This window comes from Erithacus rubecula (genome assembly GCF_903797595.1).
Source record: "Erithacus rubecula genome assembly, chromosome: 9".
Classification (NCBI taxonomy): Eukaryota; Metazoa; Chordata; class Aves; order Passeriformes; family Muscicapidae; genus Erithacus; species Erithacus rubecula.
Window position 1 is genome coordinate 19,728,021 of NC_136660.1, and position 23,686 is coordinate 19,751,706.

General features: G+C 33.9%; 1 protein-coding gene across 9 annotated transcripts in view; it reads right to left on the reverse strand.

Annotated features, from left to right (window-relative positions):
- The window catches only part of EXOC6 (exocyst complex component 6), an 85,557-nt gene that overhangs the window by 36,410 nt on the left and 25,461 nt on the right, over window positions 1-23,686 (reverse strand). For 5 of the 9 annotated variants that reach the window (XM_079312399.1, XM_079312394.1, XM_079312393.1 and 2 more), the window contains exons 6-19: window positions 18,494-18,698; window positions 17,267-17,422; window positions 16,601-16,669; window positions 15,274-15,357; window positions 15,137-15,183; window positions 14,636-14,756; window positions 12,668-12,739; window positions 11,995-12,092; window positions 10,823-10,928; window positions 9,049-9,158; window positions 7,916-8,027; window positions 6,983-7,117; window positions 4,393-4,572; window positions 1,315-1,344 (exon numbers count right to left, since the gene is read on the reverse strand). In XM_079312399.1, the coding sequence (XP_079168525.1) occupies window positions 1,315-1,344; window positions 4,393-4,572; window positions 6,983-7,117; window positions 7,916-8,027; window positions 9,049-9,158; window positions 10,823-10,928; window positions 11,995-12,092; window positions 12,668-12,739; window positions 14,636-14,756; window positions 15,137-15,183; window positions 15,274-15,357; window positions 16,601-16,669; window positions 17,267-17,422; window positions 18,494-18,698 (1,525 nt within the window). The remainder of the gene's footprint in view (window positions 1-1,314; window positions 1,345-4,392; window positions 4,573-6,982; window positions 7,118-7,915; window positions 8,028-9,048; window positions 9,159-10,822; window positions 10,929-11,994; window positions 12,093-12,667; window positions 12,740-14,635; window positions 14,757-15,136; window positions 15,184-15,273; window positions 15,358-16,600; window positions 16,670-17,266; window positions 17,423-18,493; window positions 18,699-23,686) is intronic. The other 4 variants (XM_079312397.1, XM_079312395.1, XM_079312398.1 and 1 more) reach the window with 1 other exon arrangement.

The window sequence follows — 23,686 nt, forward strand, 5'->3', positions numbered from 1 at the left end:
TAAACTGTAAGATGAACTTAAAATGAACATAAATGTAAAAGACTAAATTCTTGTGAATTCAGAAAAGTGAACCATTAAATACTGCATGACTTTCCAATTATAACTTTCCAAAAGCCACACAGCTTCTGTTGCTGAAATTCTGCTAGTCCTCAATCATGAAATAACTAGCAGCCTTAGACCTTTACAATACTAACAGGAAATATTTCTACACGAAACACAGAGCTCATGACACCTATTAGCTTGAAGGTCACCCAGATGCTGAGCATTCAAATGATGCAAGTGTTGGTTGGAATGAACAACCATTGCCATCTAGCCCAAACTTCTACTTGGAGAACGGTTGCCAACACTACTTCAGGTCCAATGACCTTTTTTCCTATGGACCCTTCAGAGTAATTGAGGATGGGAATTCAGCAGCCTCTGTGCAATCTCCTTCAACACTGCACTGCTTTCTTCAAGCACACTTTCCCTCTAATACCAAAGCTCCACCTCCCAAGCTTCTACCTGGGACCACAGCCAGGTCTGAATTTGTCAGTCCAACCAAGAAGTTTGGCTCCATCAGTTTTGTATTTGTTCTTCAAGAGGTTGTAGGTTGCCACTGGATCTCTTCTCTTTAACAGACTAAATACTCCACCTATGTACACCTTCACTTGTAACTCATGCTCTAGGCTCCAAACAACTTGGGAGCCCTTTGCAAGATCCATTCTCCAGGTTTTAATAATTTAATAATATTAACATCATCACTTTCATTACCATGGCAATGCTTATGCCAAATCAAAATAAATTCCTCATAAGAAAAAAAAATACAACCTGAAAATAATCAGGGGATGGGAAAATTCTTAAATGAAATTCATCAGCTTCTTAAAAAAAAAATTTAAAAGCAAATAAAGAACACCAGCACACACATTTTCTTGACCCCAGACAAATGTAGCAGAAGAACGATGGAACTTTCACTGATTCTTTATTCAGCTATATCACTCTATCCTAACTCTGTATGCATGTCTCATAGCTGTATTTTGATACCTGACCTCTCTTTCAAGAGGTCTCAGTCTCTAAATTACCTTATTTGGGATGCAAGGCACACCCCATCAACCTTCTGCAAGGTTTTTAGCACTCCTGCTGTCTGTCCCAATGTATGAAAGCCCAATGTTAGTCATTAACCTGATCCCTGCATGCATCCACACAAGGTACACAGCAAGTTATCAGCAAAACAGAAAGGCTCTTTTTATTAAATGATTAAAAACTGAAGCAATAAGCCTGCAGGCAGTTCATAGTTTTTCCGTTCACATGCTTTTTCTTCATCTTGCATCTACTTACCGACATAGCTGCATGGTCATTGTTGTTATGCTGAGAAGGAAACCAGTAAGGCAGTCAAAACAAAAAAATTAAGATGTACTGTCAACTTCAAAAAAAAAAAAGAATAAAAAATTGGTAGCAATAAAAGATAAGAAAAAGCGTACAAAAAGAACAATTACAGCTATATCATAATAATTTTTTTTAAAACCTCTGAACTTCTATAGTATTTTGTTAAAGTGTTACAAAGAGATTATAACTTAAATAATACTAAGTTGACAATATTATGTTTTTCTGTAATAAGGAATTGTATGCCAAAATATCAAAGTAGCAAACTTCAAATGATGAAGTGTCTGTTTAAATGCCTTTCCAGAATGTTTTCATTACAAGAAAGAATATACTCCAAAAGTCTTAGGTTAAAAAATAAATGCTATATTTACCATTATGGTTTACAGAGGCTATCTGTATGCTATTAACATACTTTGTTTAAGCAAGACTTAAAATGGCTCAGGATAGTAAGAATCTAAATATAACATGACCCATTAATAAATTTAAACATAAAACTTATGGCAATATAACTGTAGGGTGGAAGAAAGCTGTTTTCTTTTCCAAAATTGCTTCTTAAGTACAGTAAACAAACACAGAGGAGAAAACTAACATGCAAAACTTGAGAGGGAATAAAATGTTTGGAGACACAATTCAACAGAGATATTGGCCCCAACTAACCTATGTCCCTTTGTGTGCAGATTCAGTACAGTTCATGCTCCACCTGATTTAGAGCTCTAATATTCCAATGAAAATACAACATACAATGTTGTATGAAGATTGCATACAACAGATACACAACATAAGATGCATTTTTGAAAATTTTTGCCTACATCAGTACAGAAATACTTCAGTACAGCCCCACAGGAAAGCACAAAGGGAGACACATCCCTGTGCATTTACACAGCTTATACATACAGCAAAAATAAAACAAGATTCTAATGACAGGAACCCAATGACTGCACCAAAAAAAAAAAGTTAAAGAACATATCATAACATTCTACAGGCAGAATAGCATTTGAAACAATACAAAAGAGAAAGTCAGTGACCCTGGAATGTGACAACAAAGAAATAGTGTGGCCAATTAGTGTCCTCAGTCCTAGCCCAATGCCCTCTAACACAATTGGGTATGCAAAGCTAGAAGAGAAGAGCCCTCTCTCTTTGTCCCACTCTTTTCCTTATTAGACTGATGGCCAGTGTGCTAGGAATTTTTCCTTTGACTTCTAATTGCAGAAGAGGTTCTGATAAACCATTTTGAACAGTGGAATGTTTCTGCCAGCCATACAAAAATTATTATGGAAATGACACAGACATTAGTGGAATAATTCATAAATGAAAATTAATTCTAAAACTATTATAAGCCTTAATTACAGCACATGAAAATCTAGCTTAGTTTATCACTCCAAAGCACTTACTATTTTAATGAGTTATAGAACCTGATTGTGGGCTAATCTTGGAAAATACTTTTACTGTAAATTTTCTCTTAACAAAAATAACTTACTAGTACAAATCTAATAAGAATCACCATAGTGTGCACACATTTTCATATAAATTCCACAGCTCACACACGACACTTACAGGACTGAAAGTTTCTACAATTGGCCAACATAGGATAGGGAACAAGATGCAGGGTAAGTAAAAAATTACAAGAAACCTCTTGCCACAGCAGACTACTTGTCCATACAGTTCTGCATCCTGCCTGTTGCCTGAACAGAGTTTGAAATTAAGAAACTAGCTTTCTCCAAAGGCTGACTTGTACCCCCAGGCACATAATTCTATACCTTCCAAACTTCTTAAGTCCTAATGCCACAGCTGCTTCTTTGCATTCCTCTTACCATATTACTTCGTTTTGTCTGTGGCTCTTTTCTGAACTGCCATTGAGCAATATGCACTCATGACAAATTTCTGTACATCCTGCTCTACAAATTCCACATCCCTTAACTGCCATATGCATATGGACACTCTGAGGAGCAGTGCCATTTGTTTACACTGCTTTGTATACAAAATTACAATGAATTACACTGTCTAACAAACTTGCTATTCTTTATCAAAAAAACGCTCCACTGATTGGGCACAGAAGCACATGCCTCACATGACACATTCACATCAGTATCACATGATACATTCTGAGTGGGCTTTGTCTTTGAGTCAGTTAAAAGAACAGGAGGCTGAAGAATCACAGTCTCTGGGTAAGATCTGGAAGACAAGACAAGCCTGCTATGCCAGCAACTTCAACATCTTGCTGTGCACATAAATTTTTTTCTTTCAGTCAGAAGCCTCAAAACATTCTATGCATTGAGGACTTATTCTTTATAAGCATTGCAGGTGGGCAAAGCACTTGGACATCAGTGTCACTGTAACAACCAAGACAAGCTGATAAAAAGCAGATGTAGCTTGAATTACTTACTGAAGTTACTCCAGACCTACAAAGCTATAAACCATTATGATGACAAGCCAAACTAGAAATAGTCTTTTTTATCTGAAAGCAAGGGGAAATCAGACAACAGAATGTAACAATTCATACATAAGACAGGTAAACAGTACTATTTTTCCCAGGACAAAATAACACAGGATATATTTGAATATGAACAAGAATTCATTCAATTAAGCTCTGTTAACTAGAATCAAATAACTTTTTATGATACAAAATATTTAGCTAAAAACCTTGGAGAATAAGACCTCCATAATCTTATGCACAAATGGAGGATTAACACCAATTCTGCATTTTTTGAACCAACACATGTGCACACAAAACCAAGATGGATAACCCAAAAGGTCTAAAAAACTACATGAATTCTTACACTATTTGTAAATTAGTTGCTAGAAACAATATTTAGACTAAAGTATTTGAAAGTATTTTCTAAGTATTCTGATGGGTAAGCTCCACCAACACACTAATACACATTTGCCAATATTTCTGTGCTGAGAAAAACTTAAAAATATACCTGTCAGCATGTGCACACACCAAAAACCAGAACCTTTGGTTCAAACCTTACTGTTTTAAAATAAAATTATGTTCAAATAGTTTGAAATTAAACTTAATTTTAAAACACTTACAGGTAAGTGAGTAAAAACTTGAAACGTGCTTCTTAAAAAGTTAATTAGGTCCATTAAGTATCCACTGGCTCTTCCATCTGATTCAGACATTGTCCAATCATAATCAGCAATCTGAATAAATTCATCTATTTTTTGGTTAAGTTTTGTATATATTTCTCCTTCTGCAGCATGCCTTGCATCCTGAAAAAAAAAAAAAAAAAAAAAAAAGCATGCAATGCTTGTCAGAATTCTAAAATATTATTAAAGGCAGATAAAATTATATCCATCAACAAAACTGAAGTTTTGTGTTTTTCTTAGATTAAAAAATGTTTTATTGAAATTGGTACTTTAATGTCTTCTTACATCTGAGGCTATGGTTTTTAAAACACTTCCAAAATGCATACTCTGAGTGTTTATACACTATGAGTGTTTACAGAATAATCAAAGTCTTCAGACAAATTAAGTTAATTTGAAAATGAACAATTAGTTTATTTTCTTCACAACAATCACCTTTAATTCAGCCTTACAAATTTATTAACTGTGACACAAAGCTGATTTTTCTTTTACAAAGAAAATAATAAAATAATCTAATAATTTTGTCTTTTACAGACAGAAGTCAAGCAATCACATAATTTTTATGTAATTACCGTCTTAAAGCTGCATATCTGCAAAATACTAATAATTTTTCATCCTCTTTTAAGTGTCCTGATCATCACATACGGTGATGCAGAGCACTCCCCTACTTGCTCCTATTTTTGTTCTGCCACACCCTGGATTCTACCTTTTGGAACAGCAAAGTCCTGCATTTACTGAGAACTGAGTTTACAATGCTGTCTCTGCCTCGTTTGTGTAGGAGACATTCTCACAGATGCAACAGGATCTATATGCAGATGCTTGGTGTGTGTTGCTGGAAAGTTGTGCCAGCCTGGAGTTTAAAGATATTTAACATTTAAATGTTAAAATTATTTTTTTGGCAATGGCAAGACTAGTCCTTCTGGTTTTGTCTTGCATGAAAAATATACAGTGTATTATACAGTGTAGATGGAACATCTCATGGAATGTAAACTTGACCAATGCTGCTAATCAAAGGAGATTTTTGACCACTCTGAAAGAATGGAGGTGACACAATTTGCCACCAGGAGATGAATTTAATAACAGTAGAACATACCAAACTCTGTGAGGTCCCAGTTGGGGAACTGTGAGCAGTTTTTCATTACAATAGAGAGGAAAAAAAAGATTAACAAGAAGGAATTTTCTACTATAATTGGAGAACATTGTGCTAACAAGTTCTCCAGGCAAGTAGACAAGAAACCACACACACAAAAAATTCCATCAGTTTGTCAGCATTTATCTTGCATTTTTCCAAAGTGCATACATGCTAAACTCACTAAGAACAAACACATTGAATCCCTCTAACTGAACTTAGTTTGTAGGAGTGTTAAGCATAACTTAAACAGCATAAGCAATCTACAAAAAATATAACGCAACTTGCAAATGCATTTATCAAATTAAATTCAAGGATAAAGAATATCTCATCTCTTACTGAAATCAAAGACTATGGCTGTATTAAGTGTTTTTCAATGCATGTTTGATTGGTAAAAAGATAATGAATTGCCCTTAGAGGAAAATAGCTATGGATACACAAATTCCAAGACACACATGCACTATTGGTAAACCACAAGCAAACTAGGCACCCTAGACCAAAATTAGTAAAATTGTTAGAAGGGCAATACCAAGTATGATTGCTAGACCACAGACTTTCTGTCCTGCCTTATGCACTAAATCCTCAGCAAAACAAGTACCAGCAAATGGGAGAATTATTAGCTATCAACTGGAAATACGAGGTGTCTTGCAATGATGATCTTATTCCACCTCACCCACCTTTTAACATCTATGCCAGAGGGTGTATTACAGAAAGTTACAGGCTACATACTGCATCAAGAGAAAAATGAATTGCAAAAAACAGAACTCTCTCAATAGGATTAATCCTCTTTATCCCATAAATACAAGAAATCACTCTCCTTTGTTTCAGTGTGCATGGAAAAAATGCCAAATATCTAAAGTTCAAGTTGCAGCTGCTGTAGAATCCCTGATGACTTTCAATTTTGTTTTGTGGTTTAAATTCTATAAATATAGAATAATTTTAGTTTGAGCACTAGTTGTTAATATTTCTTTTATACTAATACTTACACCCTTTGAAAATGCATCACTAAATAATTCTACTGTAGAATAAAAAATAGGTTCAAACATTTTAGATTAAGGTAGCTGTTTTGCTTGATTCCATTCAGAAAAAGAGAGAAGTTATATAAATTGGAGCTTAATCTATTAAAAGCTTTGTGAAGTTAAGCCTTGACTGTCATTTCACAACTTCATAAAAAATGCACTTGAAAGATAATATTAAACCTTCTCATGTACTGACATATTCCAGAACATACTAAAAACATTAAAAACCACTGTTTATCTGCTCAGTGCTACAACTGAATGCTTAAGAGGCCAGAATTATTTTAAAGATGAGAAGACATGCAGCTTTGCTCTGACCATTCTTGTTTTAAAATACTTCATGTACATAACTTTTCAGACACAGTCATCTAATGGATGAGATACAACATACCTTAAACGTAGAAAGTCCATAAAGTCTTGCAGTGTGAACAGTCAATTGTGAAATATTTGTAATATTAGATATAAAATCCTCAAGGTATTTACATGCCTGCTCCAAGTGGGTTGTGTTTATGATGATTTGAACAAGCTACAAGAGACAAAAAATTCTTGTAAAAACCTTTTTATATCACCTACTGCAATCTAATTTTGTAAATGGTTATTTCTTTCAGGAATAACACTATCAGAAATTAATTTCATTATTTCAGGTTGCCACCTATTTCCTGTTAGTTTTCAAGTTTTCTTTCAAATACCACTAAGGAGTAATAATGTAGCTTAAATACAAATTTATACCATTTCAGAAACAAATATTTCTGATATTTACCCAGTGAAATAAATCCAACTGATAGTTTAAAATTTAAAAGGGCAAAATAGAGGAAAATAAATTGCTGAGATAAAATCACTAATTTGTGCCATTTTATTTTTTTTAATTTACTGCTTTTAAAAAGTCACAACACTGTCTGCAGAATGGTGCATTCAAGTATATCTTCTATTCCACTCCACTCTATTTTTTATAGAAAGAGTGAGAAACTGAACATTAGTGGTACTAACTGCTGGACAGATCACACAAATCATACTCTGCATGTAAACAAAAATGTAAATGTCTTTGTCTTATTTCCTGCAACTCTCTGCTAATCATAAAAAACACAAAACTCTGATTGTCATATCTGTCAAAAGGCATCCCCAGGTTTAGCTAGACCCAACAGTTCTTACGTATGTAATAGATAATGATAATTTCTATACTTATTTTCATGTTTCATTTTAAAACAAACACCACTTGATCTTCTCATACTGTGGTGTCAGTATGTGTGTACATACATTTACAAAAATAGTTTTAGCATGGACTGTTTTAAAACCCATAGTTTTGAATATGTGTTTCAAAACTTACCTCTGTTAAACCTATATGAGGTTTTTTAATTAGGTTCTGTAAACAACTACTTAGAGTTCTTGTAAGCAGCAAATTTGTAGATTTTCTGAGCATGTCATCTATTTCTGTTGAACTGAAAAAAAAAAGGTTTATAATTATGCTGTACATAACAATACTTTGACAGCAATACTTAACGATTTTAATTTCTTCCCTGCAAAGGGAACTTTTGATGCTAAGTATTCTCTATGTGCATCTAAATTCTGGTTGCTCCGAATTTGCTGTGATCTAGCAGATAGAACACCTCTTTCACCTACCAAATTATCCATTAACTGATTTTTAACACAGAAGCAAAACCTGTTATTTTTAGATTTTGGACATGTTTATTGACACAGCAGTTCGTAAAGAGTAATTTGTGGGTTTTAATGAGTTACTAAGGAGGTCAACATGTGCTCATTAGTACGTGTAAATTATAAACAGTATCAATTAAGAATGTGTGAAAGGGAGTAATTTACATCTTTAACAGTGCAGAAGTGGGTGACAAGGCCACAAATACCTTCCAGATTTCATATCTCTGAATTCTATTTCATGCAATTAAAACTAAGCTTTTGAAGGCCAGAAGAGGAAAGGAAATGAGTGAATTGTGATGTTTTCCATGAGAAAAAGGTGGGATAGCAGAGGGAGTGAAACACAGACAGCACATTTTATTGCAGGAGAAATCATTGCTAAGGAAACTCAAAGCACTGAGTAGGGAAACATTAGGAAGTAATCAGGGATGATAAACAATGACTTCTGAAACCATCCCTATCGAAGTATATTTTTCAATCTTTACATACTTTATTATATAAATAAATTCTCTAGATTATTCAATCCAGTTAATACTGTTTAAAGAACCCCAGCAGCGTTTTTAACTGTTTACCACACAAAGATACTCTCACCAATGCACACATTATACAGTATATACATATCCACATATGCATAAATATATGGTACAGCATTGGGAATCATAGCTTAAATATATATGGAAAATAATATATGTAAATTATGAAACAAGCATAGCAAGTAAGTATACAAGAAAGCATATTTTCACTTTAGCATATATCTTTTTAGGTCACCTGAAAGTTACAAGCTACTTTATGCTGAGAGTTCAAGCTTACCTGCGGTGAAGTGACTCCGAAAACTTAAGGCTTGCATAAATAAATTCCTTCACCTGCATATAAATTTGAGGCACTGACTGAGACATTGGAAGCTTCTTTGGGAAGGATTGCTGAGAAAATAAGAGATAATAGTGTCTTACACTTGAAATTGATTCCAACTAGAGCTTGCTACTAAACACAACAATCAGAAAGCCACTTAACATTATCAACATTCTAATGTATCTAAACTTTTTCTGATTTTCACCAAATACAAAGCTGCATGTGTTGAGCTAAATACTACATCTGTTTAAACAACTTATAAATGGAATATAAATTTAACAGTTCTTTAAATTATGATAAGGCTTGGAGATTTTTTGTAATTTAAGATGCCCTTGCAGAAAGCAATTTACAAACATACATTAAAAAACAGGTCTCAAATTGCTTTAATCCGAATGAACAAGATAGAAGTAATTGGGATAAGAGGTTAAAAAATACAAACATTTTTTCCCAAAGAAAGCAGTGCAAAAAAAAAGTTTGAGAAGTTCAACAGTTCTGGGATTCTCAAGGTATCTTGAGAATGCTTAGACTATTTTTTTAAGATTCACAAAACCAAAGCAGTTTGAATTATTTTCAGGAATTTCGATTAACGTGGGAAATAGTCATAAGTTTGCAATAATAAAATCATGTTTCTTACTCCGATTTTAAAACTGATACTGTATTTGGGAGAACAAAAGTGAATAAATTCAATTAAATCTATACAGATTAAGTAGGTATTTCTGCACTGAACACATAATTTTTGACATTGACCAAAAAAAATACTTTTGTGTTTATGACTAATGCATGAAAAAAATAATCATAATAACTGGTATTATCCATGAATAATTCAATTTCTCATTACAAGAAAAGCATCCATCAACAACAGCCAAAGGTTTTCAATAATCGTATGTATAGCAGATAAAACTGATTAGTACAAAATAAAAATTTCTGAAGTTTATTAGCAGAATATGCCATGCTAAATAGTATCCAGGGTATAGTACACTTTCAACAATGCAAGGGATTTCCATTCTATTTAACTTATTTTAGTATTATTACAGCTAAGTAAATTAATTTGATGGAGGAATGCATCCAGAAAGCACTCTGGAAGCTCTTTTCAAAAATCAGCATAAACACCTCCTTTAATTTTTCATCTTCATTGCAACACTGTATTAATGACATGCAGCTGTTACAATTGCTGGCAAATCCCTGCTGAACCACAGAATTAAAACAGCTTTTCACTTTTGCAGGTATCTGTAGCAACGGATCTTGTATAAAACAGCTTCTCCCTACAGCAGTATTCACAGTCCCTTCATGTTTATTTTGCCCCACATACCCAAACACAAATATTTAAATCTAAAAGTGAAATACAGAAATGGTTGTCTCTAACCAGTCTCTATTTTAGACGTATTTTTGCAATGCAACAGCGAATACTAAATAATTAAACACGAGTTGCAAAAAAAATTTAGCTGAAGACACATTGCATTATAATTACATAAAGACTTTATCAATTAAACTGTATTATTAATTTGTTTACAAAACAGTGGGTTTCATTACTCACTCAAAAATCTGAACAAATGACTCGACGTTTCATTTTCATATTTACTTATGACTAGATAATTACACAAAAGAAGGTGATTTAGCCTCTTAATCAACCTAGCTTTTCAAATTTTAATTGTTTTTTAATTATAGAAATCATTACTGTCCCTAGTGTCTTCAACTGGATTTCCACAAACTTTAATAACATAAAAGTTTCCCTTACCTTATCAAGTTCTGGATCTTGAAAAGGAAATTTGCTTATAACAATTCTGTATTCCTCTTCATTTGCTACAGGGATAGGGCTGTAGTTGTCTGCTTCAAAAATATCCCTGGTGAAGGAGTGAAACAAATTTGTAACTTACAGTATCTTCTGGTGTTAAAATGTGTAAATAAATATAAATTTTACCACCACACTTAGGTCTGCATCTTCAAAAAGTTTTAAGAACTGTACACATCCTAAGTATTTTTGATTACTTTGGAAATACTTCATGTATGTTAACTCTTTACAGTATGTCTAATCACAAAGGAAAAAAATACCCAAAAGTGATTTCATATGTGCATAATATAGCAAAAGAACCTTACAGCATCTAATCCACTGCAGAGTAAACTGTAATATATCTATTGATTACAGAAACCTGCACTATTTCTACTCTAAAGCTGATACTCAGTGCCTCATTTTGGCACCAGAGCTACACACGGTCAGTGGAGATTCCTTAGAGAACTTCAAGCAGGATATGGTCACACCACTGCACTTCTATTCTAGGCAAATGTCTACAATAAAGGCACAGGGAACTGGAGAACCTTAAATGGTCAATTTATATTAAGGTTTTCTGTAATAAAATGTTATGGCAAACGATTTCTGCACATTGAGACATCACACCCTATCTGCAAATAGGCTTTGGAGTACAGTCTCAGGCTGACATATTCCTGGGTTTAGATTTTATTCAATCAAATGATCCCAAGGAATTGGTGAGAAACATCTTTCATTAACAGAACACGAAGACATAGTGGCAATGTCAGTAGTTTGTCAGGCAGATATGAGTATCAGCTAGCAGTAAATATTAACATAACCTAAATTAGGAACTTAAAGCCCTATTGCAATAACCTGGAAATACCAGGTTCCTAAAGAAGAGAAACAGATGTCTCTCTCCTGCATGTTTCTCTGATAATGTCCATTTAGAGACCTTCCTTCTTTCCATTAACTATAGAAGCAGACCTGAAGTCTCTACTTCTAATTAGTAGTTATGTGTGATGAATATCTTAGTCCTAACCAACCTGAAATTCATACACAACACTTCAGTTAACAAATTCTTTCTGAATTAGATCATAAAAATTTGAGCTCAGACAATAATAATAGATGCAATACAAAAGGCACAACTACTTTGATATACTAACCTGAACAATCCAGACCACTTCTTAAGAAGCGTCTCATTGTATTGGTCTCTTATTTCAAATAAAAGATCAAATAGTCGGTTCACAGGAAAACCATAGCCCTAAAGGATGAAAATGAAGATTGGATAGTTCAAGAACCAATACACTCAATTATTCCTATCACAACACTTCAGAAGTCTGAGGTGAAACATATTCAACCTTATCACCTCTATAACACAAATTTAGTACTTTTAGCACACTACTACATGTTGATTTATTAAATTTTTACCAAAGCATTTATCCTATGCACTGGGAAATTTGCCCCATTTCTCCTTGTTTGTTAAAAATTACAAGAATACCTTCCAATTATGTCTTTCAGCTAAAGAGTTTATGATAACTGGAATGCCATTCTTTCTTAAGATGAGAAATAAAGCATTTTTAAAAGACAAAAACATACACAAATTACAAAACTAACACTAATGTTGTACAAATATGCTTGCTGGATAGTCCAGAACACGTATGTTCAGTTCATAATACTGAAAATGAGGAGCTAAGGCAAGAAACATAGTTTTTATCATTACTTTGCAATTTTGGGTTTGATTTGTATATATGGTTAATGAAAACACAAACATTGTACCCATCTAAAGTTAAAATCCGACTACAAGAATTTCAGTTAAATTAGTAATACAGTATGTACCTGCAAAGTATCAGCAAATACTACAATGAGATTCTTCAGTTCCAGAACAAGGTCGGGATCATTGCAATATGACTGAAAGTGAGAAATTCTGGTTTTATTAAAGGATTTAAAATATGGGACATACATTTTCAAAGAATAGTATCATATGTTAAACTCTCCAGCCTTAGTGAAAAACAATTTAGACATGTCTTTACTTAGTCCAGCTACATAAAAGGATTTGTTAAATTTTTATATAGCTATCAATGGTGTAAAATTCCAGAAAAAGTCAACTAAAATATGAGATTCAATAAATACCAGCATGGTGTACTGAGACTGAAAATCATCACATTACATTTATTTTAGTGGAACATAAGCACACTTGGCTGAATCAGTATCAGAGAGGCTCCACAGAACATTCTTTTGACCACCAAGCCTGGGTGTAACTAACACTGTGCCACCTCAGACAGTTTTCTGCATCTATATGGGTAAAACTTAATAACTTTTTTCTTATTAATTTCAAATTTAAATTGGATGATAAAAAGGCCTAGACATTAAGTTATTTACTAGATGACTGAAAATGAAATTTGATTTTCAGAGGTGTAGAGTCACACAAATAAAGCTTTCACTTCAGCTTCACTATTTGAAATACTGGATAAAGTAAAAAAAAAATTATATTAAAATAATTTAAATCTGCATGGGAATACAGTATTGGTTGAAGACAATATATACCTGTTTAACCTTTCTTGAAGTTTTGCTCTTAGCATACTTTATTAAAAGGAAGGGTTTGGTTTATTTATCTAAACATTACTCTTCAGTAGGATGATATTAGAGAGATTCTGATAGAGTTGAGTTTGATGGGAGTTATGCATATAGAGAAGAAATAGTCACCAAGAACATGGCAAGACTTTGAAGAGTTCTTTAGGGACTGCATTACTTTCAACCTTTAAATTATCATATTCTTATACAGGTATATAAATCCACATGGAGGTAATTAATTAGCAAAGTATTTAGCTTTTAAAAACGATGCATGAATATATCTCAAAATTCCTCTCAAAAGAAGTAAAATTATGAGAATATCTCATGTACCTCTGTTAATAAACTTATGATAACTATGATATGATAACTATGATAACTATGGTTGCAATCTCAACTTTTCCCCTCATTTTTCTCCAGCATATATGAGATATAAAATATTTATTGAATTAAGATCAATTTCAATAAAAATCAAAAATAGAACTGCATAAAGGAAATGCTGCTAGCAAACATTCTAAAGGGAAAGATACGTTTTTGTATTTTTTCTGACAGTAAAAGTTACACCAAGAGTAAATTCTGAAGTAATTTATTATCAGTCAGTCTGAGTGAAAAATGTATATTCCATTGGTTTTCCACAGAGGAATAAGAAACAGCAGTTAAGGTAGGAATATAACTTTAGGAGATACACTTGAATGTACTGAAATACCCAAGTGATATAGAATTTTTCTAATACCTTTACTTCAACATAAACATAACACTACTATATCATTGAAGAGAGAGCTGCAAGGGTTTTGCTGGTGGAGTTTATTTTGGAAACACAGCATTTGGAATGATAATTAGGAACTATTTCCTGGTGGTGCTTTCAGTGCTGAACTATTCAATCTGATCTAATGAAGAGGTCAGTTGAGACTAATGAGGAAGGATTGCAATAATAACAGCAGATTAACTCTGCATATTCTAAACTGCTGGACTAAGAGAAGGTTTGGAAGACCCAGTGAGTTGTAAATCAGTGGAGGATTATGCAAATAGCCCATGGCTGTGGATCACAGCCTGATACTGTTGGGAAAAACAAAAGCTTGGCAGGCTCCCTCCCAAATCTGAGCAATTTTTAATCACAAGAAAAAGAAAACATGAGAGAGGTGTAATTTTTCACTTTGTTGCTATCCCAGCTTTAAATACACAGAGCTCTGAAGTAAGAGGATTTAAACTGCAATACTGATAAGACTTCTCACTTACTGAATGTGTTCTAAGAACAGCAATGATCTTGGAAAGGGCCATGTTCCAGAGTTCATCAGTGTATGTCCTAGTTACCAATCCTTGAGTTACATGTAAAATGTGGTCTTCTACTACAAAGAAACTAAAACAAAATAATATTTATATTATTAAGTTGCTTCTAATATGAGAGCAAATACTACCCTTCACACCCAAGCACAGCCAAAACCTTCCCCACTGGAGCAGTAACACCTTGGTAGGTTTGGTGTTTGCTTCACCCAGAATGAAGTAAAAATATGAAAAGTTTATTTCATGCTATCTGGAGCACACACTGCTTCAGAGCCCTTGTAGGGCACCCTGCTGGTAGGATGTGGATGCTCTTTCCTGCTCAGATCCAGCAATAACCACCCACATGATTTGTGAGGAAACTGAGTCTTGCAGAAGAAAGTTCTTGGACAATGGAAGAACACAGTTTGAATTAAAAATCAACACAGTAAAACTGAAATTTTCATTTAGAAAACTTACCCTACAATTTGACTGAAGTATCTTCTATAGCCTTCTACTGTTTCATGCTTTCAATGAAAAAGAAAACAAGTTTAGGAACAAAAATACCAAGCATTAATTTCAACTCAAATCAATGCAAAACTGAAAGTATTAATTACCATGCTTGACTGTGGTTGCAGAACTAATCTTGCTTGTTTCCTCCTTTGTTTTCTGTAATAATTTTCAAATATTTCTCCATCACCCTACAAAAAACATAAGTAGTCAAAAAAAGAATACTGTCTCGGTGTGAAAAAGTCCCTTCTTAATTTAAAGGTAGAATTCTCTTAAACTAAGCACATATTTTGCATTTATTCCACACGTAAACGTCCAGCTGACACCAGCAAAGTTTTGCACGCATGAAATATGCAGAAATTACCTTTCTCTATAGAGAACCTTACAGTCTGTACCATAAATAGAAATTCTGTTCACATGCCTATATTTGGCCAAGCAACATTATGCATTTAAAACAGTAAGCCCATTTTTAAACTACAATTTTCAAAGTATATTAATATTCATAGACAAGGTGTATTGCCTACTACTGTATATTGAAACTCATTGTCTCCTAAAACATTTCTCTAGGTTATTCAAGAAAAACTACATTATAAAGTTGTTACAAAAATGCTTCTGTGAATATGTGAGACCTCTGAATACTGTCTATATTAATTCTGCCTGAAGAAAGACACACATGAGATTTATTGAATATTTGCTTATTCTCTTTGAATTTATAATGAGTCTGGATTTGGATTTCTTCCTATCACAATCCTCAAAAATACAATACCTTCTGTGCCTAAAGATTATATTATGAGGAATTCAAGTGACATGCTACTCATCTCATTAAGATGACCATTCAGTAAAAACCATCTGTCTCTAAGTAATCTGACTTCAAAACTAACTGAGACACAAGGAAAAGATAAGGAAACAACAAATAATTTGATACCATGTTTCTCAAAAAAAGTTTTCATCCTTGTAAGCTTGTGCACTGAATCTCTTTTATAGAAGCTAAAATAGTTTATTGTGTTTTTGCCATTGAATCCAATCTAATCTGCCTGGGTTCATCCTGTCAGAATCTCCAGAATTTGCTTCCTATTTTTTGCTACTACTCTGATTTCCACAAGATTGACTGAATATTCCTATGTTTTGTAACATTCATCAAAATATTTGGGTAACATGGAACACTTGTGGGAACTGTGAAAGTGTGGATTAATGCAAAAATGCATATTTTTACACATATACTTAAAAACATCCAGGCAATAAATGCCTTGTGGCGTGTCCTTTATTTTGCACACAAAAGAACACATGGGCTGATGCCCTGAGTACCCATACCCATCTCAGCTGGTTCATCCAGAACTACTAACACTAGAAGTAATATATTTGCCTGTTTGGGAACTATTAAGAGTATGAACAATGTGAAAATGAATATGTAACTTCTAAAACTGAAATACATACCAAAACTGAGTAGATGTGCAAACACCTATATACTGGAGAAAAGTCTACAAGATCTTGGGCAGTTAAAACCTGAAGAAGGAAAGGAAAAACAAGAGTATATGAAACATAATAAGCAAGTAATCTGCAAAATTGGATACATTACCTACAGAACTTGCCTATGTAATAAGGATTAAAAAATGAATGGCTTCTATCAGAAAACAATAAAACAATTGCTCCAATCTCTCCTCCTTTTTCATTACAGACATAAATTTCATTTGTGTTGCAATACCACACTTCTTTGTCTGTGTTTACAGAACATCAGATGTAAAGGTCTAAATACTCGCTGTGATATTCAATTTAGGAATAGTGAGTATTTAACAGATGAAAGAGTTCTTACCTAAGCTGAAGTCCTCAACACCAAAATGCAGGATTTAGCAATACCAGAATATTCTAGCAGGCCACATAACACTAACAGTGGTGCAAATTGCAACTGAATTCCAGAATAACTGCAGGTCCTGTCCAACTGAATGTCCTCAAACATAACACTAAAGCCAGCATTAATACAACTAATATTTTGTGTATTTTTCTAATGTTAAGCATCTAAACACAGTGTAAAGACAGTAATTTTGTTCAATAAACCTACAAAATTCACTTTAAATAAGATCAACTGATTTAGTACAAAGTTACCTCTTCTTCATGTTCATCCTCATCTTCAAATGTTCGCTTCAATGTGATTTCATTCTTGGATTCCAAAATCCTGTTTCTCCCTAAATGCATATTCCGACCATAGTTCACATTATTCTGCTTCTGAAGAGCAGTACTAAAGGTCTTCTGCTGCTGTGCCTGTTTTAAGAGCAGAAATGCAATTCAAATTTCATCACTGATGAGCATATGCTAGGACATGAAAAGCAGGTGATGCAACTGAATACACATCAGTATAACTGCAAGGTGCATGCATACCCTCTGCCTTCACCAGTGATTTTGCCTTTAGTCAGTTTGGGATGAAAAATTAATTCAATAGTGAATCCTGCATAACTTTTCTCTAATCATCATTATAAAATTTTAAAGGCAGAAAAATTTAAAAATATCAATCTGTAATTTTCCTGATCATAAATTGCAAAGAATCAATATTTAAATGAAGTAGAGGTTTATGAGTTCCCAGATACTTTTTTGCTGTCTTCAGTTAAGTCTAAGTGAGCAGTCAGCTGCAGAAGTCAAAGGCACTATATTGCCCTTACTATTGAAGGCAACACAGCATAATCTTGCATTTAGGTTTCATTTATAATAATCAATGCTGCATTTTACAAGAAACTTAGATGACAAAACGGCAACCCAACCTGAATTCTGCCAATGAGAAGTCAAATGAAAATGCTATTTGCTCTCCAAATAAATTTTTAAAGTAATTATTGCTTTAAACCTTGCCCAGCAGTGGTGCTCTGAAGTGGCAGATTATTTTGTGACAGAGAAGGCAAGGCCTCCAGCTGTTTCAGTCTCCTTCTGGCTCTTACTTAGTCTTCTGTATGAGTAGCACTTTAGAGAGAACTAGCAGTTATCTCAACACTTCTTTTGTCTAATTCATCCTGGCCAGCTGGCCAAATAGGCTGCTCTTTGTTTTGGTGCAGTAGCTGCTGAGACACAGACTATCTAGGAGCTGACTACTCAAAGTACTTCATAGTTTCTTGAAACCTGAGATATACAGCATCTCTCCTTCCTTTCAGGGAGGAAACTACTTCATGTCTAGGACACTGATAAAAACCACACAATATGTATGCATTTCACAGCTCTCCATTTTTACTCAGAGGTCTGTGGGATGACTGTAATCTTTGAACAAACCCTCTGGGATAATTTGAGACTAATGAAAGTGAAATTTTCAGTTAACAAGAGGACCAAGGTAATTCTGTTTGGCTGGCTTACCTGCTTCATGGCAGTTTCCCCAATTCTGTCGGAGTGCTTTCGAATACTCTCTAAGAAATCCTTCAGATCTGACATGGATATTTCTTTTATTTCTTCACGCAGTTTTGGAAGATTTTCTATCATTATCTGGCAAAAGCGGTATTGGCTAACTCTAGGAAGATACAGATTTTCTAGCTGCTCCATTGTTTTCAAAGCAGAATAATATCTACAAAGAGATTATAATAAAATTATGTAGTTTCTCATAAAAAGATTGGTAAAATAATTTATATAAAATATATATATATCAATATCACACATTGAATCAATATGCATAAAATTAATTTACTCTATTCTTAGAAAAAATAATAATCAAAAGGTCATCCATTTAATGCTTTAGTTTGAAAAAAAACCCAGTGAAGTGCCAGAGGGACTCAGCTACATCAAAATTTTAAGTAGGCTCCTGTAGTATTAACTGTTCTGATCAATAGTCCCATACCATATGGAGCATCCTGCAGAATGTAGACACTGAAGTCATAACCATTATCTTCCCATCTAAATTGAACTGATTAGGGATTTTTATGATTTGAGGTTTTTTCTGAAACACAAACTGCCAATAACCACCCAACACTGCAGTATATGCACCAAACAACGAAAAGAGCCTTGAAAAAGCATTCCTGCAGGTACCTGCCTTCTCCAGGTACACGTGAACACACACACACACCTATGCCAACCCTCTTTCTACCATTCTTAGTCAGAAAAGCCACGTATATGCCTATCCTGACCAATGCTTTTTTCAGATCATATCATATGCTGCTGAAAACCATCAACCTATTAACTCTTCTCACAAAATACAGTCTATCCCACCTAGAAAACAACTACATTGAATTAACCAAGTACCATAATCAATAAACCTGCGAACTCAACCACAGTTTAAATGGACGCACAGGAACCAGGCTAAACATGAGTAGGACAGCAGTCAACTGCAGATGTGACAATAATTTCCCTTTAGGTAGTATTCTTACCAGCTACTCAGCCCTGGAGGAAGTTGGGAAAATGAATTTCATTTGTCTGATTAGAACAGAATAAGGTAAACTGATGCTTTCTACCTTCGTCTTAAATGGGAAAAGCAGAAACACTCAGATCAGATGGAGTTAACTTGCTGCTAGTTCCAACCTTTTCTTTCCACAAATATGGAGTAATATCCTTAACCCATTTTCAGCTTTTCTTCCATAATTTTAATTCCTTTTTCTTCCAACATAAGTCCAACATAATCTGTTTTGAAAAATTTTCAAATTCTTTTGAGGGAAAAAGCTGAATATGAGGAAAATCCTTTCAAATGAGAAAACCTAGAAAAGTGTCCTTTACGGTTCTTTAGTTTCTGGACATTACTTTGTAAACATAGCAAGCAAACACTTTCAAAAAATGTAGTTCAAGTTTCTGGTTTCCTTCAGTAGACAAGCAATAACAAATTACTACCACTAAAGCCATGGCTCCTTGCTCAATTCTGAAATTAAGACAGTGTTTTGAATCTTCTCATCAAGACATTTCTAAGTTAACAAATCAGCATAGTTGGAGGATGGGAAAAATCTTCTCTTTTATGCCAGAACAGAGCTGCTTTCAGAAGACTGCAAATAAAGAGGTTTCAAGTGTAAATTAGGAGCTTTTGTTTGTTATATGCTTGGTTTATATAAAATATACATAAGGGGACGGGAATGTTGCACATAAGAAAAGGTCTGGGGGGGTTTGTGTGTGTGGGTTTTGTTTTTCTAAATAGAAAATGGCCAAGAGTGCCACATGGTGAGACTTCTGGGGAATAAAACCATAATAGCATCAAAATAGCATAAAAGGTTTTTATTTAAATTATACAGATCAGCTTATCAGAACACTGTTAGTTCATCTGGAAGGTTTTTGACTGCTGGCTCTAAGATCAGAATTAACATAATCCATTCTAAATCCATTCTAGAGTCCCTTACTAATTATACATATATGGAGCTCAGGACCTTGCCCTTTTAACATCTGTTCTAATAAAGCACTGAAGTCTTATTAATTTGAAGGTCATGTGCAGGTCAGGATTTAAACCAAAAAGTTTTGCATATCATTTCATAAATTATGTATTTATGTATTTAGATCTTAAAACTTCCCATAGATTTAACTCAATGCTGAAGGTTTTGACAATATTATTAGTTCCCAGCATGTATTACCAATCACATAAGATGAAGACTGCCTATTTGACTACAAATGAGTTAAAGAAATATCTTCAAAGTTATTTTTCATACAAATATAGCAGTCTTCTGTCTATTATTCTGAGTTGATCTTTTAAGAATATGCTCCTCAATGCAAAATCTGGTTTTTTCAAACTGAAGACACAAGTTTGAAACATCAGTGTGGGTCATATGATAAGACTGTGCAGAACTGATCTACTTCAACACCAGAACTAGAAAAGTGTGGATTTTTCACAGTGAATTTTACTAAAATCTGCAAACAATAAAAATGGAACCTTCTAATACCAGCAAGAACCAGGAAAGAAAAAACCACACAAATGAAATTTTAAAAGAAACAGCCACCCTCCCCATCTGCAAAGATTAATATTAATGTTTTGCATCATCTTGTTCTTTGCAAAATGCCCCAGGCAGGTCTGTATAGAATATGAAGCATCAACACCCAAAACCCTCAAAATTAAAATAAAATTACCATTACTTTTGTGTACATGAAGTATTCTTTTACGCTTTAAATGATAAAGAAATCTTTTAATATTTTTATCAGCAGAGTGTAATTTGGAGGCAGTAAAGAGAAACATCATAACCTACTAATAATGCCCCATCAAGTTAAACTACAGCAGTAAAGAAATTACACAGATCAGGAGCAAGATACACTCAAAGACTCAATTTCACCAAGAATAATTCATTTGCAAACAAATTTATTAAGTAAAAAAACATGTAGTTATATCCCAAAATTTCCTGCTGAAAAAAAACCAAGAGACAAAATCTTCATTTTATTTTAATTAAGGAAACAAACCTAGCTTACAAAGAAAAAATAGCATTATACTCCAATTTTAGTGTTTCCCTTAGAGGAAATATTGTATATTCTTGCTTACCACATTTCCACTGAGTAAATACCTAAAACTTGGCTACCAAACACATTTAAGGAAGTTTCCTGGGATTTTTCGATAATGCTACAGAAAAATCATATTCAGAGAGATCCTGAAGTTGACATGTAGAAATTGCAATTTAAATCCTTTTACCACTAGTATTTATCTTGTTTTTAAATCTAGTTGCCTTACCAACTTTAAACTTAAGTTTTAAAATTTCCCAGCATACAAATTTTGCCAGTTGCCCAAAGGACCATGAACTGAGATAGAGGCACTACAAACTTTGAAACTTCTGTAAAGTAAACCAAAGGCTCAGTATTTCTGAAAATCAGATTAAAGAGCTGCTCTGTGGAAAAAAAACCCAAGATATGTGGAATACCTTTCTTGTCAATAATGATGTGGTAGGAAATTTTTTTGGAAGTGAAATTATCAAACTCACAATACTTGAGAATGGTGACAAAGAAAGCAGCTGACATTTCAGTATCAAATAGCCTCATCATATAAATTTTGATGGGGCCAGATCCATGGTACCTCTGGGAAGTATTGATTTGCTGCTGGTAAAATCCAGTGCTTCATTATGACACTGTTCCAAAACAATGTAGAAAAACGAAATCAAATTACCATGGTTTTATCTGTTCTGATATCTTCCATAACAGCATGGGTAGAACCAGATTATACAAATCATTAATTTTTCATATTTGTATCCTTTAAGTCTTAAGGTTCATTTGGATGCTTGGAAGGTTTTGCAGAGAAAGGATGAATTACTGTCTCAGTGAGCTTTAGTAACCTAAATAACTAATCAACTCTGCCTTTCCCACAGTTTGGAAAAAAGCTTATAACAAGGTCAAAAAACATATCCAAGTCCTTCCAGGCAAAAACTCTGAAACACTACACTTCTTCTTCAGTCCATCTTACAGATTTGAGAAGATTCAGCAACCATCTTAGCAGATTGACTTATTGAGTTATTTCCATTTATGATGGGTTTGGGTTTTTTGTAATATTTGCTGTGGGAAAAGACTTGCAAGAACACCAGTTCTAACTATTTCAAATTAGACCACAATCACTTGAAGCAGCTGGGACCTGCCTCTCAGGCCACATATCAAAATCCAAACACTAAGGCCATGGTAACACAGCTGTATGAAACATGTGATGACCTTATCCCTGACTCAAAATTCAAGCTCAAATTGTGTAAGTGCAATAGCCCCCACTAGGCAGTTGGGAGAGCAGCAAAGAAACCACACTTCTCCTTTGTGCTTCCTCAGTTAAGACTTTAAACTCTCTGCAGTTCTTTCCAGTCCAACTGTGTCTGCTTAGAGCAGATTCTGCAGTTACTTCCTCCCACTACTATAGTTCTTGTCAACTTCTGTTATCCATGGCTCAGGAGACAGATAAATAGGATACAGAGCCTTTCACCTCTAGGTCATCAGTTCAAATGTTACCCATATTGGTAAAGGACCAAAAGTTGCTGTCAATAGATGACTTTTTTGACTTCTCTATAAAACTCTATTCTGCCTGCACAAACCAGTATAATATTCCAGATCCAAAATCCTGCATTAACTTAAAAGAGGTCTGTAACAGAAAAAGGAAATGAAATTCCAATCTTTTTCCTGTAACAACTATCCCCCAAATTTATATAATATCCATACTTTTGGTTTTCCCTTCCTTTAAACATTAGAAAGTTATATTCATTATACAGATAACATTATGAGAGTTTTATTTATGGTGCAAGACTGTAAGACAATGGAATAATGAAAATATGTTCTAAAAGGCCACAAGCAGAGAAAATCAAGATGTCTTTTTATAAAAAAGAGAAGTGAAAGATTGGCTGCATTAACAAACTTCAATGAAGGTTTATGAGAAATTTTTGCCTAAAATGAACACTTCTCATTGCTTTGTTATGTTAGATTGTGACTGCTACTCTCTCTGATTCTTCCATAAAGAAGTTTCACAGCAAAACTTGGGAAAATCGATTTTGAAATCCCTTATGTGTGCACATATCAGCTGTCAGGTCTTTGCACTGACACTATGGATGTTCTTGCTGCTGCTCAATCTTTTAGTAGTGATAAAGGCCAGAATACATGCACTCTGCCAAGCCACAAGGAAATTACCAGTTGAATTACCTGCCA